The sequence below is a fragment of the Grus americana genome, chromosome 3 (assembly GCF_028858705.1).
Source record: "Grus americana isolate bGruAme1 chromosome 3, bGruAme1.mat, whole genome shotgun sequence".
Taxonomy (NCBI): Eukaryota; Metazoa; Chordata; class Aves; order Gruiformes; family Gruidae; genus Grus; species Grus americana.
The window spans coordinates 92472123-92490371 of record NC_072854.1 but is presented as its reverse complement, the minus strand read 5'-3'; the positions used below and the strand labels follow the sequence as shown (position 1 = coordinate 92490371).

Sequence of the window (18249 nt, the reverse complement as noted above, 5' to 3'; positions counted from 1 at the left end):
AAAAAAATACATTAGACCCTATGTTACATGATCAGAATTCAGGTGGATTTAATTCAGTCTTAAGCTTTTCAATATTTGAAAGTGTACAAAAAGGCTAAACAATCTCACTCACTGAGAGAAAGCCAGGAAGCTGACACTGTAATACTCCCTAGGCTGAAAATGTCCCTTGATTCATGATCTCTATCCATGTAACTTTTTCTTTTTTTCATTTTCATGCTCCAAGGTGTAGAAGCAAGTTTTAGCTATTTTCTTCACAAATCTTTCAGCCTTACACATTCCAGGATCATCCTCACTCCTCTTAATGACATATGAGGGGTAAAACAAAGTTTGGGTCCTTTCTTACTGTTTGTCCCCTAAAGCTAGCATTTGACAGTACCCATCCACTCCAACACTGTTCTGCACTTCCTCTGGAATTTAATCCAAATGACTACCCACAGGTTGTACAGTGTACGACCAACCCTGCGCGCTGCTTTCACCAAGTCATCATTCAAATTTTGCTCCTTTAAGTAGCAAGTGACATACCCAGTGGAGAGAACTCAGCATTCCCCATACACATCTTCCATTCATAAATCTCTGTTTATGTTTGCAGTAAGAAAACAAATAACTTGGTTTTCAGTCTCCTATGCATTTTCCCCAACTTTATAACTACACTTTTGTAGCTGAACTCATTTGTGCCTCTACTAACCACAGGTATTTCCCAGTCTATGTGGTATCACACTGCTCTTTTACCCAATTACTTTGGGAAGTAATTCCATTTTGGGATTTTGAACTATTCTAGTGCAGAACACTCTGATTTATTAACGGTTGACAATTTCACATAACATCAACTTGACAAATTATCTTTTCCAGTTTAGGGGGCTCTTTGTGTCTCTAAAGTACAAATAAATATTTTCATATGATTGCTGTTCCAAATTTAGAACTAGTAAAATCAAAGTTCTAATGAAAAATTTATTTTTCTTGCATTTCAGTCTCTCTGTGGCAGCTCTGCAAAGCAGGATATACATGGCTAGCACTTACAAATAACAACAAATCATGTAAATCTTAAAGAACCAAGTAGAAGGCTTTTTTTAAGAAAAAAACAACAAAGCATTTCCTATTAATTTTATAATCTTAGCAGTGCAGCAGCACAAGAAAGTGTTATACAATAATCTGCCAAAACATAAATAAAACCTGCTAATCTCATCTCCTCTCAGCAGCTAACTAATGAGAAATGCAACTAAGTAAACACTCTGCATGCTAAATCACAGGGGGGTTAGTTAAGTGTTTAGCTTAATAATCAAACGTGCTATCAACAGCAATAAGTCTTGTTTGGAAACAACTTTGACATAACCAATCTGTTGAGTTAATCAGTGACCCGTGAATCTAAACTCCCAAATTTAACTAACTTGATCTACATCAGTCCACTTTTGCCTTTTAAACATGCAAGTTCTGTTAATTCATACAATTAATTCAAGACAAGCACTAGCTTACTCTTCTGAACTACATAAAGTCCATTAGCAGCCTGTTTTAAGTAAATAAATTATCGGGATCTAAACATTACCCTCCAGTGTGCTACCTACTCCCTCAACATCTACAGTAAAATTGTTGGAAGTTTTGGTATTTACCATTCTATAGTGTGTACCTTGCTTTGTCATAGTAAAATTGCACATAAGCAGCGAGTGTTTTTTCTAAAGAGTTTTAAGCAGTACATGGAGAAGTTTGCAGTGTCTACATAATTAAGACGACAGATCAAATTTTGTGCCTAGCCACTTGACATTTTCCTTATACATTTATAACTGTAGACTTTATGCAAGAACAGCATATCTTAAATTTAATGGCTGGAGGACAGAGAGAACAAGGTCACCCAAAACTGTTAAATGTTATTCTCTGACAAAAATAAAAATACCTAGTTTTTCTTTTCTACTTGTGAGGACTTAGAAGAAAAGGTAACAAGAAAACTAAAGGAATAATCAAAATATGAACGTCCTTTGCCTTCTCCCTTTCCCACCTCCTTCAAAGTTTTTGCCACAGTCTAAATTAATTCCCGAGTGTAGACGTTTACGATAGCCTTTCTCATGTTGTGCCTTGAAAGCTCACTGTCAGGAGCTCTTATTCCACCACCGTTCAGACGAAAGACCCCTAAGACAGACTGCAACTACTGCAGAGGGCAGTATGGACCAGCTGTACAGGTAGCTCCTTTTTCTCCACGAAGTTAGTACTGGTCATCTAGCCGTGAGAAACGAGCCGCTGCACGTGCCGTTCAGCAGATGACAGAGCAGAGAATAGCACTTTCCAGAAAGGGTGCCAGACGTAACGTTGGGATGAGACCCCCTACTTAATCCATTGTGCCTTTCTCCTATTTCACACAGCACACTTCCCAGGTCTCAGGCAATCGCATTTCAATTACCAGGGCAGAAAGAATTCAGCTTGCACGTTTCGCTTTAAAGTTCAAGGGTTTTAAACATCTAGTGAAAAAACAATCCTTCATCCCACATCCTTCATCCCGTGACAGGAGAAGGAAACCTTTACACAGACTGGTATTTTGGCTTCTCCATCTTCAGTGATCCAGATTAATGCAAACGCAAACTGTAATCTTCACAGTTGTCATTTTCACAAGGCAGCTTTTACTGTTTTGTAAGTGTTAGACAGCCTAGATTTATTTACATGAACAAAAACAAGGGTATCACAGTGCTCACAGAAACCATTATGTTATCCTCATCATTTTCCTATTTTGAAATAACACAGAGAAAGCATGGGAACAAGCCTCAACTTCTTATTTTTCTCTACTAATCGAGACTGAAGGGATAAATCACAATCAGTACGCTTATTTCATCTAATTCAGACAGTGGGAAATCAGGGCCAAGTTAAATATTTCATTCACATGCATGCAGAGCAAACAGCAAAGGCTCTTTCGTTAGATCTGCTTTTTACACATTTCTGAAGGTAATCTTAGGCAAAGGCACAGTAACCAAGCACAGAGTGATCATTAACCGTAGGTAATAAAAATGAGCCCCGTAATGTTACCTCATCCTGAGCTCTCATCCAAGCTATGTGTAACCTTCTCAGTACACAAAGAGAACAAGCAAGTTTTAACTACCTAACCACTGTGACAGCCCGCAGCTGCAAACTGCAAGTCTACTGCTTCGTTAACTATGTCAAATTAACACTGAATCCTAACTAGAAGCAGGAGTTAAAAGCAGTTTTAAAAATTAAGAAAGCAAGCAGCAGTATCAGCCCATAACTCTTCAGTCCTCTCTAGTCTCCAAGAAAAATAAAAGAAAGAAAAATTAGTATTTCCATAATTCTTCTTGACTTTAAGCCTTTAATCATACATCTCTGCACCTTCTTCAGCTGCATCTTTTACCTGTGGAAAGCCCCTTCTGAAAGAGGACGACACAACCTTCTCTCACTCTCTACTTTCACCAAAGCACTACAGCAGTCTGGGAAATTAAGTGGTAGGTACAAAGAAAAAAGGTATCTCCAACTATGAAACTAATGAATAGCAGCTATGTAAACTATGAACTTCATGTACATTATTTTCTTGCCCCCTTACTTCCCAATACTGTAACACCCTACCCCCTGCAAACAGTAGACTGGCAGATGAAAATCTTGGGTCTTTAGCTACCCAAGCATCATTTTTCTCAAGTCAATTTATGTAGATATTTGCATTCTGTTACAGGAAGGTAAAATGCTATCTATACTCTTTCAAAGAAAGTGTTTACACTCGTCCAATTCAACTAGAATCAAAGCAAATTAAACACATCTGTATCCATCTTTAGACAGTACAATTTGAACTAGCAGTTATATCTTTTGTGGTAAGGATAATACCACATTCAGTGTTTGCTAGATATCATGCTATATGATTTTAGCAGAAACAGGAGTTTTTGAACAATATCCACAAATTAACAGCTGAAAACAAACATATAGAAACATTAATACAGCCCATCTGTCCAGCTAGCTGGTAGAAGACACGTATCTTTCAGGTCTTAGTGGTAGCTTTGTTGCAGCCATGATGGCCTAAGGATACAGGCAAAACTGATTCTGGAGACAGAGGTAATACCTGGGTATATATGTAGAAGAAGTAGAGCAGCTTTCCCATATACTGAACAAAAGCCTGCGTCTGCACAAGCTGGTCTACTTTTTCCAAACTAGGTACTCAGTTCTGCTACTAAAAATGCAACATCTACCTTCTGAATTTGTCCTGCATAGATGATAAGGGACAATAAAGCTAAGCAGAAGAAAGGAAAGCCCTGCTGATTAACCAGCTAATAATAAACCCCAAGATGAGGATCAGGTACACCATTTCCCTTTCCCCCTTCTCCTACTGCCTTCAGACACCCAAAGAACACAAGTCTTTGGAGGTCCTGTTTGTGTCACAATCTTACTACATAACCTGAAAAAGAGTACAAATCCATTTGGACCATAAATTGACTAAAGTATTTATTGGTTGAGTGGCCTTAAGTAGTCCTCAAAAATAACTACAAAAAAAAAAAAAAAGATCATCTCTAATTTTACTTTTATGACATTCATATCAGGAAAGATACTATTAGAATAGCTAGTCAAAGTCATGTTCGAACAGAAAACGTTTCTTTCATAGCTGTTTTCATCCTGAAAATTGATACACGTCATTCTTCTGTGCTAGTCAGTCATGAGCTACACAACCCATCTATATGAGTGCTTCAGAAGAAGCCACTTCAGTTTTCACAATTTCTTTGCAACTTTTGATACAGAATTAAAGTTCTGTGTGTGTATATATATAAAAATAAATTTTTAAAAACCCAAACACACTTTCAACATTTCCAACACAACATAAAGACTACTTAAAAGCACTTCTGTATTAAAGTTTGCAACAAACATATTGCTAACAGAAGTCAGAAACCCAATACTAAATCAGCAAACTAAAATAAGGACAAAAAGAACATTAGTAAGAAAGCAGCTAAATCACTTCCCATCTCAATGGCATCTAACAATGTGCTGAGAACCTGATCTGAAGACACACACACAAAAAAGAAACCAAAATTACAGCAACCTCTGAAAGCTGTAGGTTTAAGTTTCTCAAAGCCCTGGTCTAGTTCTGTTTAGTTTGGGTTTCCAATTACAGCACTTTCAAAAGCAACCAGTAATTTCAGTTATCTGAATTTCAGATGCACTTCAGAAGACATGTCAGCTCAGGCAACTGAATTCTAACCGGTAATGCTAGAGTTCTCATTATGCCAGCAAGCAATGGAATCTCCAGTATTTTAGTTTATTTTGAAAGAATGACGTAGCACCAGTTTAGTTTACTATCTAACAATATACATGACTGTGTTTTGCTTTTACCTTTTGAATCTGTCTTTACAAGCCACTTCAGCAGGACAGGAAGTGTTAATTATTCACCAGAAAGATTTCTAGTCGTTCCTGAATTAGTCACACGAGAACATTAATAGTCAAAGGAGAGACTGCATCACAGAATAATGGATAATAATGGGGTCCTATCTTCATCAAGAGAGTGCTGCGAAACCACCTGAGACTTCCAGATGTGTAATGCAGGCGGTTCTTGCTCTTCTAATTGCATAGCAACTGTCCTGATTGAAAGAGACTTCCTCCACCCACCACAAACACTTCCTTCTACATAAAAGCATCCTTGGAAACAACATGTCAATGGGTCAATATTGTCCTAGAGCAAGTTCTGATTTCAAACAAACACATCTCTCTAAAGGACAGAGCTGGAGAAGTTGTAAATATTCCTTGCTACCAAGCCTTTGATTCAAGGCTCCAAAAACACTCTGGAATTAAATGAAGAGTGATATATGATTCATTTATGAAAGAAAACATGCTTAAGGGAAAAGCAAGGACCAACTGTTACACAGCACATCAGTGGCCAAAGTAATAATAAATCCTCTCCAAACTTAAAAGCCAAAAAGAGGACTTTATTAAAAAAAGGAACATCCTACCATTCTTATCTTTATAGGTTTATAGTTTCTAAACTCTTGTAATAAATGTAAGATGTATAAAAAAAAATTCAGCATTAGAGGAACAACGTCTATGTATTTGGAATCGCGGTAGCTGAGCAGAAAGTTAAAACAGGAACTTGCCCAGTGTCTACAGAGAAAAGAAGAGAATAATATATAGTGCCATTCAACACTTCATTTCTAACATCTAACTAACTCTGGAAAAGAAATATACTCTAAAACAAGCATGGTAGAAGTATCACAAACACTCCATGTATTTGACAACACCAGGAGTTACAAGCAGCAGAGTTAGTCCAATTCCTCAAATCAAATGAGAAGTCAATTTGCTCCATCTTAAGTTAATTATTTTCAAGGTAAGTTTAATTTCAATTACTTTGCAATGAAGTATTAATCACAAAGCCCCAATACCGAGAAAAGATATTTGAAATATTCAAATACTATTGATAATTGCTCTATTTTGAAAGCTCAAAAATTAGTTAATACCTAGAGAAGTTACTGAGTATATATGGATTAATCCTAAAAGCTCTTTATCAGTTACAGCACAGCTGACTGTCCATCCACATGTGTGTAAAAATAACACCCCCCCAAGATTTCAGCTGCCTCAAAGAATGACTGTATTTCAAATCTTCTAAAATTTTGAGCATTTTTAAAAATCAAATTGAGATGCTTTCCGTATATTATTTGTCCTATTACAAACTGAATAATTACACTAACATGCTTGCAAAATAAAATTGGAGGCAACTTTTATTATGGAAGTATACAATGTTAAAAATGCTTTCACTCATCCTGTACTTCACTGTACAGGATGAGTCAAAAGTTGATTCTAAAAATAGAAGTTATTAGATTTTAAATTGATTAACATGTTAACAATTCAGGGCAACACCTGAAACCTATCTGCATGAATAAGCAAACATTTGTTCACACACAGACAGTTTTAGAAACCATTGTTGTCCATTAGTTCACTGAAGGAGATTACAAAAAAAAAAGTAACACTAGGACATTAAACAATGAACAAGCATTACTGCATCTGACAGTAATGCCTCTTCTTGCAAACGGGTGTCAGCAATACCTGACCTAAGATTCACCTTCCTCCAGCAAAAATGCCTTTCATTGATAAAATCAATTATTTGTCTTTGAAACTTTTCTTTAACAAATATCTAATATTACTCAAAAACCTTGACTCCTTAACATTGACAGCATCTTGGACCAAAATAGCATCTCATCAACAGTTAGAAGGACAATACAGTTTCCAATACTGAGGGACTCTTGCTAAATTACAGCATTTTACCTACTTCATATATATGCATGTTCCTATGAGACACCTCTAACACCATATAATTAGAGATCAAAATGCTGCTGTTATGGCGACAGGGCTGATCTCAGTAATAGTCATATTGTGAAGGCCAGTTGTGTTTTAGCAATTAAGTCAATGAGGACATGACTTTGAATTCTGCTTTTCTAAATGCACAAGTAGGAGGTTATCATGAAACTAGCCTTTTTTTAAAAAAAAAAAAAAAAAAAACCACTGCTTCCAATCTAGTACTATGCTCCTTTCTTTTCCCCTTTCCTTAGGCGCTTAGGAATTAAGTAGGACTTCTACATTCACACAAGCAGAAGTTAAATATATACATTACTAAAACTGACCCTCAAATTAAACAACTCACCCAGCATCAGATACTACATAGACTAAAGAACTAGAAACTAAAGACAGTAATCATCAAACAACCTCTTTTTCTCTCAGTTTATCTGACTGCTTATTAAAATTATTTTAGGAAAACCAGGTTTTATCTCCATTCAAAATTTTTCATTACTTGCAGTTGGTCTCTTTAATTTACACCAAATAAACACTGGAAACCCAACACTAGCCAAAGTACATTTATTAAAGGACATAATGCCAATGAAAATAATGTTAAAAATATTTTTTTAAACCACTAATAAAAATACTACAACATTTAGAAAATGAAATTTATCTTCCATTGACCTACATTGTTCAAGTTCAGAGCATGCATATGGTGGCCAGATTAAACAGCAGGAAGTGAACAGGATACCTATAATTCTTTCATAAATAACATAGTGCAGTGGTCCTTGCTGCAGGGAAGATCCCAGAGAACAGGTTAAACATAAAAATCCATCAACAATTTCCTAATACAGCTTCTCTGTACAGGCAAGTACTGCTCTTACCACAATGATACTACTCAGATGCTATTGACAGAGAAATTAAACACGCATCTGCAAATGTCTTCATTCTTCAATTCATGGAATACCAAAACTCTTCATTTAATAAGTTTTCCTGAGTACAGGTAAAGAATAATTTGCAGTGAATGGAGCTAGGTATTACAATACACTGTTTGACGTCCAGGTTACAAGAGTTCAGCAAAATGTGTTTAAAAAATGTTTAAGTTTAAATCCCACACTCCTTAAGCATATAAAATTCTCCCAATTCAAATAAATGATCCATCCCTATTATAAAAAAAAATTAAACCAACAGTGTTACTTCAAAATCTGAAATTATAAGATAATGGTTGGGCATTTTTGCAGAATCTAAAAATACCAACCCACTTCTACTGTATGTTAACATCATCTCTATGGTCTGAAACCATTGATTGTGGTCATCCAAACAAAGGTCTCCTTTTCAGAAAGTGTTTTTCAGAATCATTTTGCATTTGCTGTATTTAGTCTCCTCACCAGTGTCCCGAGAAGATGCCTTTCTAATATCTGCAAATACTCTGACCTGAGTTCCTTCATAAATCTGGCATCTAGAGAAGTCAATTCATGTTGCAGCTACTGCCTGGTTTTTAATTCTTCTTCCAAAAACAGAGAAGGGACCTCGTGCTAGCGAGCCCTGCCTATACTGACTAGACAGGAAGGAGTTTTGCCATTTGAGCAAAAGAGGAGAGGAAAAAGGCAGAACACATCAATGTAATTTACCTGCCTAAACTGAATATGAAGTTTATCTCCAAAATCCAAATAAGGGTTTCACCATAATCAAGATCAAACGCTGTCCAAAAACATTCACAAGACATTTGCGAGAACACAAGTAACAGATACCAAGTCAGTCAAGGTTGCATATTTGGGGAGATAGAGAACAGTGACATTTTAAACTTCAGAGAATATAAGCAATATTTTGCTGAGAAAATATATCACATTCATCACTCTCACCAACTGCCTCTAAAGAGGCCTGTGTATTTATGTGTACAACTTCTAATTTAAAATAATTTTAAAATCCAATAATAATTGGCACAGCATGTTAGTGAAAATACTCAAGTCAAAACCAAGCATCTCCAATGAATATATCCATCAAGAATCATTCTCTGAAGTTAAAGCCTTCCATCAATGACTTCAACACCTTAAAGTAAATACTGAGCCGAGTCATGATGCTTCCATCATTTCAACACTTCAACAGCTCTCCAAGCCCAACATGCTCTCCAGGCCCTCCAAGCCCAACATTCAGCAATAACATTACCACTTCTGTGGAAGTTTGATGTTGAAGTGGTTAAAATTTACACAGTTAAGAACAGCTGCAGGATTTCCTTACAACTGATACCTATTTCTGAGAACCCACAGCTTGTTCAATGAATGAGGCAATATACAAAGCACAACATATCTACGCTACCATACAACAGCTGAACATTTAACTGTTTAGCGTTAAGACAGAAATTTCGTACACTAACTGGAATAATCATTAGCATGTCCAAATCGCAATACCTTCAACTAATCACAGTTTACAAAAGACACGAAAAGGTACTGACAGGAAGACTGAAAGAAACCTGGGAGGTGACATAGACACAGTAACTTTTAAGTCCTCCAAGCTTCAAAAAGCAGTACACAATCTACCTCTCTCCCGTTAGTTCCACTTGTAGGAGCAGCAAGCATGACATGGAATTTCATTCAGACCAACAGGAAAGTTACAGTTAGATTAAAAGGTGCTGGATACGTCTGTCTATAATGAGCACTGCATTCATCTACAATTAGAATATATTTCTAAAACATTATATATAAAGATTTTGAATAATTTTATGTTTGTTTTCTCAAATTCTGGCTTCACTGAAGAAGTTAACAGACATTTTTAATCAGACAGGCCTATTTTTGGATCTTCTCAAGCGAAACACCCTCATACACCAGCTGTTTGAGTTCATTCACTCCTTAGAATTATCACACAGCAAGATTAAAGAAAACAAAATCCATTACTTTTTTTTCCATAAAAAGAATGGTTTAATTATGGAACTACTTGCTGCAGGATGGTGTGAGGGTCAAGAGTACATATGGATTCATCAAGTCATTATGCAAATTCATAAAAAAATAGGTAAGAAGTACTAAGCCATAAGTCTATAAAACAGAGGACAACCTTATGTCAGACTGCCAGAAGCAAAGGAGGTATACCAAGATAAGCATCACTGCATGCTTGCGCTGTCCTTATGCTTCTTCCCTCGGCATCACTTATCACTCAAATCAGAAACAGGCTGGATGCATCTTTGGTCTGATCCAGAACAGCTGTTTTTCATTAAATAACAAAATCTGCTTTCTGTTTTGTCTATTCTATTAAGTACTGCAAAAGAAAGCACTGTTTTCACATTCCTAGAAAAGAGCCTATTACAGTTAAAGTATTAAATCCAGTTCATCTGCTTTTACTTTGAATGCCAATAACCCCTATTCCTAAAGGTAAGCTTCTGCAGCAAACAGCTCTGATCCAAAGTGTGGTACCTTGCAACTGTGGTTGCAAGAGGCAATTGCTCACTGTATAGAAAAGTGAAAAAAAAAATTGTATCTTTTGACACTAGTTGAGATGCTTTTCCAGTTGTATTATAACTGAGGGAAATCACAAGAACTTCACAATTTATCATTCTTTACTCTGCATATCCTTATTCAAGCAGGGAACATGACAAATTCCAATTTCTCCCCTCACACAGAAGTTTCTCATGTCTCATAATTCTCAATATCTTCTAAAATTAAGATCCAAGCAAAGAATTTCAGTGTCTCTCCAATGCCTGTTATCATCCTCTGTAGCACTTCCTAGGAAAACTTGTAAATAAATCAATTCCTCATCAGACTCTTTGTCAGTTAAATGTCACTTCTATTTGTGTAACACACTAGCAGATGTGTTACAGCAGTTAATGATGGCTTTAACTACAAACTGCTTCCAGTTATTTTACCCAAGGATTTGGCATAGTATTAAATAAGTTCATGCATAACATATACAATAATACAATATTCAGGTATTTCTAGTCTTAACCTAAGACCAAAACAGAGTACAAGGACCACGGCAAGCAAACTAATTAATTGATTAAAACCAACTACAGTTTCCTGTGATAGATGGCCTATAAACATTTGTAATAAATAAAAGCAAACAAGCTTTTATCTTACAAAAAATGGTTTAGGTCTTGTACAAGGTAGTAAGAATTAGCTGTCCTAAAAAATAAGCATAATTTATTGATTTGAATCAATTTATCACTTCAAAGGGAATAACTGACATTTCTGATCATCAATAACTGCAGAGAAACCCTGCTCCTCATACAGCACTACCCACACACAGGAATCCCAAAGCACCTTATTTGATCCTTACTGCTCACTATTCACTCAAAGACCCCAGTTACTTCTGAGGTCTAATAAACAATAACCTATTTGGTAGTGAATACACTGTCTCGCATAAACCAACAAACTCATTGCTTATTCTAGCATCTGATCCAAAGCTCCAGTAAGTGAAAGCCTGGCTAAGTAACTGCATGATACAAGCCCAGTGAAAACTAACTCTCAGAGGGAAAGGTACATATTTCAACAGTTTACTCAAGCCTCATTTAGGAACATCTATGTGAGGTTTCAACAGCGGTTAAAGCAAAATTAAGTTTATTAAGGTATTATGCATTCACGATGACCTACACAGCCTATGAGATTAGAAAGTATTTATTAAAAGGACAGTCACTGAGAGTTCATACAGAATGAACAGCTGTAATCACATGAAAAAGAAGGGAAAGACTAGCCAGAGAACAGGCTTCTTAATGGCATAGAGAAAGAGAGAGAGAGAGTGTGTCATTATTTGTTTAGAAACTAAAAGCAAGCTTTGGTGATATACAGTCACAAACTAATCATGCTTATGTTAAATGAGTCATCATTTGATCAAATGTTTAATTTTAGTAAACAAAATTGAGAAAAGAGCCAGATTGGCATGGCAGGGACCTGATGATACATAAGTGACTGGAAAATCCAGACTCAGAAACAAACTCCGGATTGGGCCTGCACAGAATGCTTGGGGCACAATGTCTCATCACACATATGAGGCATGCAGTGTCAGAGAAAGGCAGAACAAATGGTAACATCCTGCAAAATCCCTGCTGGCGTGTTCTTAAACAATATTGCCATCAGTTTTAGCTGACTACAGTACCTTATAGTTGCCAGAAATAAGATGAGATGAAACTAATCATACTGTGTTTTCAATCAACTTCCTGCTGGCTGCCACCATTTCAAGAATGGAATTCATTTGTTTTATGGCCATTAACATATTTCCTCCTTTTCTGGTCCTAAGGCACTGAATGCAATGGTATCAGTCTGGACCATAAGAAAAATAAGCAGCAGTCAGTACAGTACAAATAGAATTGTAAAAGTATTACCCTCTCTGACATAGTCCTTCATAATATATGCTTCTACCAAGCCAAGGAGTATTTTAGCTTACAAGTCTCATCTATGCATATAACTGCTTAATAGTAAAAGCCCCGGCCCTTTGATGAGCTATACATGAGCAAAACCTTTGTGGAGTCCTTTAAAACCCAATGGGGAACTGCCAACATTAAAGGATTATGCCTCATCTCTAATCAGCAAAATGGCTTAACTGCAATATATACATATAGTAATATTTTCATGTATTTATTAAGTTAGAGCTGAAGACTTTATATATGCCATAAAGTGAAAGAGGTTTCTGAAATCCACTAATCTAAGAAGAAAAAAACCCCAAAATATCAACAAACCCCCCCCAAACATTACATGGTCTGTTAATCAGGAAAAGAAGAAAGAATTTTTCCAGATCATGAGAATGAGAAGTAGTTAAGCACAGCATAAACTCTAGATGAAGTGACCTAAAATAACAACTTGCATACTGCACCCTTTCCAACCCTTGTACACTAACACTATTCCAATAAAAAGCAAGATAGTTGCAACTGACTGAAGTTTAAGATATAAAAATAGAAAGAAAGGGGGGCAAAACATTTCCAAACGATAAGTCATGTGACTTTTTCGTAAATAACATGAATACAGATGAGGTTTCCCCAATTAAGATTATCTGGGTAACTGAAATGATTTTGTAAAATATACAGATCACCTCAGTGCTCCATTTGAACTTTACTTGAGCAGAAATGACAAACTGGACATTCCAAAAAGAAGGGCAAGTCTGCAAAAGATTTAAGGACGGATTCTGTGATCTTCAACAAAAGGTAAGGAAATGTTAGCTGTTGACCTTAAGCAGATGTTTCAGAAGTTCCGAACAGTCTCACTCAACTCCCTTCTTTCAGCTGTTCATTTTTCAGTCTCTTAGATCTTGAAACATCAAGAGTTTAGTAGTTTTCCAGTCACTAGAGATTCCTGAAACCTACAGGGTCTGAATTTCTAATATAAAACCAAGCATTTTAAAAGAACTCCTCCAACTTTAATGCAACAGTACATACTAGTCTTCTCCTGTAATCTCTTTGCATGCCACCACTATCAACATGCACCTCAGGAGCTACTTTTATCACTGTTCACCAATAGGCAAGTTTTAGCCCAGAGACCTGCAGCTCACTTCAATTTAATGCTTCTTTCAGTATTTTCCTTAATGTTTCCTATCTTTGTGGATTACTGCAGAAAGTGTATATCTTACTGCAAACAGTCCTGGCTAAGCATTACATAAAATAAAAAAAAAAAATCACCATTTTTTTATACTTGGCAAAATCTAGATCCTACTGTTTGACCCACTGACACTGGACTGTTCTGCTACCTACATGGTTTGGGCTCACTCAAGAACAACCATAAAAGGATTTTCAACCACTGGACTGATAGGAACCAGGAAACATAAAGCAACACTATTCCTCTACATTAATTACAAATTTCATGGAAACTAGTACATTAAATTGCAAGTTTCAGAACTTTCTGTAGCGTTAAATGTCCTGCAGATAAAGGGCAAATATGGCCCTGTTATTCCAAAATATGACTTGACAGACATATAGAAGTCATGTAAAAGTCACAGATAAGACGCTGTCTTAAGACATGTTGCTAGCAATAATCCTAGGTGACATCTAGAGCAGCAGAATTCCAACTTCACAACATCAAAAAGTCTTATATGCATCTGATTTACTTTCTTCAGAAAGCTGGTATAAAACTGTGACCCCTTAAGTACTCTGGCCAATGCAACTTCATGAGAAGGGCATGTCTGCACAGATTTACCAGCCAATCTTTTCAAGCACTAGCAAGGCCTACGTAAATAAGGACAAGAAGAGACTTAAGTTCCTCCAGGACTGAGAAGTACAACAAATCATCAAACTCCAGAAGCTGACAGCACAGTTTTGGTTTTTGTTGGGTTTTGTTTGGAGTTTTTAAGTGAAAAAATAGATATGTAGTTTGCCACTGTGTACTTGGCAGACACTTAAAGAAACTGAAAAACAGATTAATTTATTCACTGTATTGGTGGAGAAAGTGAGTTTTTCCACAGTGCTGTCTTTCAAAAATATCTTACAAGAAACACTACTGCATGGATGCCACCCTAAGGAAAAAGAAAAAAAAAAAAAAGAAAATACCACTCATTTGGATAGCTGCTTGTCCAAGGGAAACGTATGTTAAAAAAAAAGTAACAGCTTTAAAGGCAATTGGTTTTCTTGAGAGCCTCCTGTCACCATTAAACAGAACCTTGAACACAAAGCACCAGATTTTCTTCTCATTATCACAACATGCTGAACTAGCCAAGAAGTTCAGCCCAACGAAAAAGTTTACTTCCAACTTTCTGCAACTCTCCTTTCACATCAGTATCATGTTACAGAAGTCAGTACATTACATTAGAGATAGCAGCAACTTGCTTTCCACTACATTACAGAAAGCATGAGTTCCAAATAAGGGAGCCTAACAAAACAAAATAAACAAAATAATTTACTGTATATTTATAATCTGTCTTGCAAGATCACTCCCAGCAGGGCCATGGCATTTGTTGCAGCTCAGGCTTCTCTCATAACTCAAAAATAGGATTTCATTTAAAATGCTGCCACTCCAATAAACCAACCAAATGTACAGTGACATCACTAAATCACTCTTACTGCATCTCTTTCCTCTCAGCCTCTACTCCCCCAGAGTACCTTAAATTGTGTGACATAAATCCCAAGAAGGTACAATCACAGACAAGTGTAAATCTCAGGTGGGCCCTCAAAAGTCCATTTAGTCACATATTCTTTGAACTTTCCATAAATAAGAACATTAGAGACTAACATTTCTGTGATATACATTAAAGGCACTTTATGATCATGTGTATCTGCCAGTATATCACCTGCCATGATACATCTTATTTTTTTTAAAAAAACATAATCAAGAATGGAAACATCTTCAGCAGACATGACTTTAGAGGTAAAAGGGGTTTAGCAAGGAAGAGGCTTACTTTTTTCCCACCTTTGGCAAACAGGAATAACCCTACTTCCTTCTTTCTAAAAGGAGATCAGCCAACAGCTAACAAAGACCTTATCTATTATGAACCTCCCTGCCTTTGTAAGGTGGAGAAAAAAAAAGTATATTTTTGTCCTTAGCATTTTTTCCTTCATTAGTTATCCTGCCCTGAGCTGACCTGCCCTGCATGACCAGCAGCGAGAGCTCCCCGTTCCCGGGCGCAGGGCAGGGATGTGTCAGGCACCGCGCTCCAGGACACCGAGCCGGGCAGCCAGGGGCCCGCATTACTCATCTGCGCCTATGAGGAGCTAAAGGCAGGCCCCGGAGCGCAGCCCGCAGCCGCCTGCCACCTCGCAGCCCCAAAGGAAGGACAGCCGCTCCCCAGGAAACCCGCGTGCCCGGGGAAGCGAGCAGGCCTCCCCCCGCCGAGCTGCCGGGAAGGCCGCCGCCGAGGTGCCCCAGCGGCGGGGGAGGCCGGCGAGGCCGTCGCTCGCAGCCAGGCCGGCCCTCCCCGCCCCCCCTCACCCCCCCGCGGGCAACGCAGCCACCTCCCCCCGCCGGGGTCACCCACTGCCTCCACGCCAGGAGGCACCGCCACCCCCGCCCGGGCCCCCCGGGACGCGGCACACCCCGCCACACGCCGGGAGGCACGGGGACACCCCTCTCCCCCAGCGGGCACCCTCTGCGGCCCGCCCGGCAGGGGACAGCGGCCGCCCCCGCCCCGGGGCAAGCTGCAGGCTCGGCCCCCGTGACAGGCCCGAGCTCAGGGCTACGACCTGGCCCGGCGCCCCGGCCGACCAGCCTGCTCGCCAGGCGAAGCCCGGGCCCCGTCCGGCCACGGCCCCCCGCCGCCTTGCCCTTCGCCTCGCCGCCCGCCCCCCTTCCTCCCCGCGCCGGGCCAGGCCAGGCCAAGCCGGCTCCAGCCCAGCCCCCTCCTCGCCCTCGGGCCTCGCTTACCCCCAGAAGCCGCAGGGGCAGCGCGGTGGCAGGCTGGGCGCCTTGCTGCGCTCGCTGCCGGCGTCTCCCATGGTGGGGCCGGTGCACGGGGCGGCGGCAGCGGCGGGCGGGGGGGGCGCGGGGCTCCCAGCCGGGATTCCAGGCCGGTCAGCTGGAGCCGGGCGCGACCACTGGGGAGGCGGTGGAGGGGAGGGCGCGGGAGGGGGGCGGCCGCGCCCTACCGGCCGGGCCCGCAGGGGAGCGGGGACGCGACGCGGAGCTCTCTGCGGCGGCCCCTCCCGCCCGCCGGTTTCTGTGACGACCCCGCTGTCGCAGCGGGGCGCGCCCGCCCTCCCCCGCCGCTCGGCCCCTGACTCAACAATGCATCCCCCCCCGCCTTCCTCCGGTTCCTTGCTTCCCCCTGTCCTGAGCGGGATGGTTTCGGCAAGCCACCAGATCAGCTGGGAGTGGCATATACCATAGCGCATCCCTGGGGGGAGTTGCGTTAGATGGGGGGCGGGAACTAGGAGAGAAGCAAGTTCGGAAAGCACCCATGAACTCGAGAAGGGAACTGACTCCTCTGTGAGGAGGCTTGGTGGGGGCTGAGACCTGCAGAGCTACCTGGAGCCGCCGCCCTCTTTTGCCCCTACCCACGCGTTAGGCACATAGTGGTACAGCCAGGGAAGACCGGGGGGGTGTGCCCGTGCTGACCGCGCATGCGCGGAGGGCTCTGGACACGGAAGTTGGTCGGTGGCGAGCGGGTCCCCGGGGGCAGTTTCCGCGGTGCCCGGGGCCGGGGGTGTCCGCACCCCTCTATCCTCGTGGGCTGGGACCTGTACGAGCCGCTGCGGCCGGGGCTCAGGCTCTCGACCGGGAGCTGCCTCGCCGAGAGGGGCTGGTTGTTGCCAGCCCGGTGTGTCGGGAGGTGGGCGGCCTGTGCGCACTCGGGGTCTCTCCCTGGTGGGTGGCCGCCCCTGAGGGACTCCGGCGGGAGGCGGAGGGGTGGACCGGGCCTCGTTCCCCGTGGGCTCCGTTTGCTTCTGTGCTAGGTAGGCCTCTCCCCTGATAGCTGGGAGGGAGGCCTGGAGGCCGGGCAGGGCTCAGAGGGCGCCGCTCCGTCTTCTCGTTCCTGCTTACTCCGTAGGTGTGTGTCCGCGGTTTCCCTCAGTACGAAATAAAATCGGTTGGGTGTGTGAAGTACGGGGGGGTTCCTTTGCCTGCGGTAAACAACTCTCGCTGCCTGAGGACACTGAGCTGAGGGCTGGCTGAAGCCGGGAGAAGGGGGCCACCTTGGCCCTCGTGTTTTGGCCCCAGAGAAAGGGACCTGCAAGAGGGTAGGGTATGGCAAGCAGGGAAGCGCACAGCTGGCACGGTGCACAGGCGGTTACTGGCTGCTGCCCTGTGACGGACAGGAAAGGAGAGGGGAATTTCCAGCATCTGGACTTGAAGGTTGAGTAATGGGGGTTGTGCTTCTGGTACGGGTTTAGCAAATGGCCTTGAGCAAGTTACAGCCTTGCACTGGCTGTACCCTGGGTTTTATCTGTGAAGTGGAAATACTGCTGACCCCCTGCTAGAAATTGCTTTTTGATCCAAGTGAAAAATGCTATGTGGAAAAATACTGGTGTGGCAATAATGAAAGTGAAATTTTGATATCTTCCTGGGGTGCTGTTACCCACCTTACGCTTTGATTTCTGCTTTGCACTTAAGGTTATTTAAATTTGAAAATAATAAACACCCTTAATAAAGTCCAGAGTATGTACGTCTTTGTGAACAACTAAGT

At 40.8% G+C, this 18249-nt stretch overlaps 1 protein-coding gene across 2 annotated transcripts in view; it reads right to left on the bottom strand.

The window, feature by feature from the left end:
* ZFAND3 (zinc finger AN1-type containing 3) overlaps nucleotides 1-16875 on the bottom strand; it is a 139583-nt gene extending 122708 nt beyond the window's left edge. Inside the window, exon 1 of one of the 2 annotated variants that reach the window (XM_054819505.1) lies at nucleotides 16491-16875. In XM_054819505.1, coding sequence (XP_054675480.1) covers nucleotides 16491-16561 — 71 coding nt within the window. In that variant the 5' untranslated portion in view covers nucleotides 16562-16875. The remainder of the gene's footprint in view (nucleotides 1-16490) is intronic. The other variant, XM_054819506.1, reaches the window with a different exon arrangement.
* Nucleotides 16876-18249: the final 1374 nt, after the last annotated feature.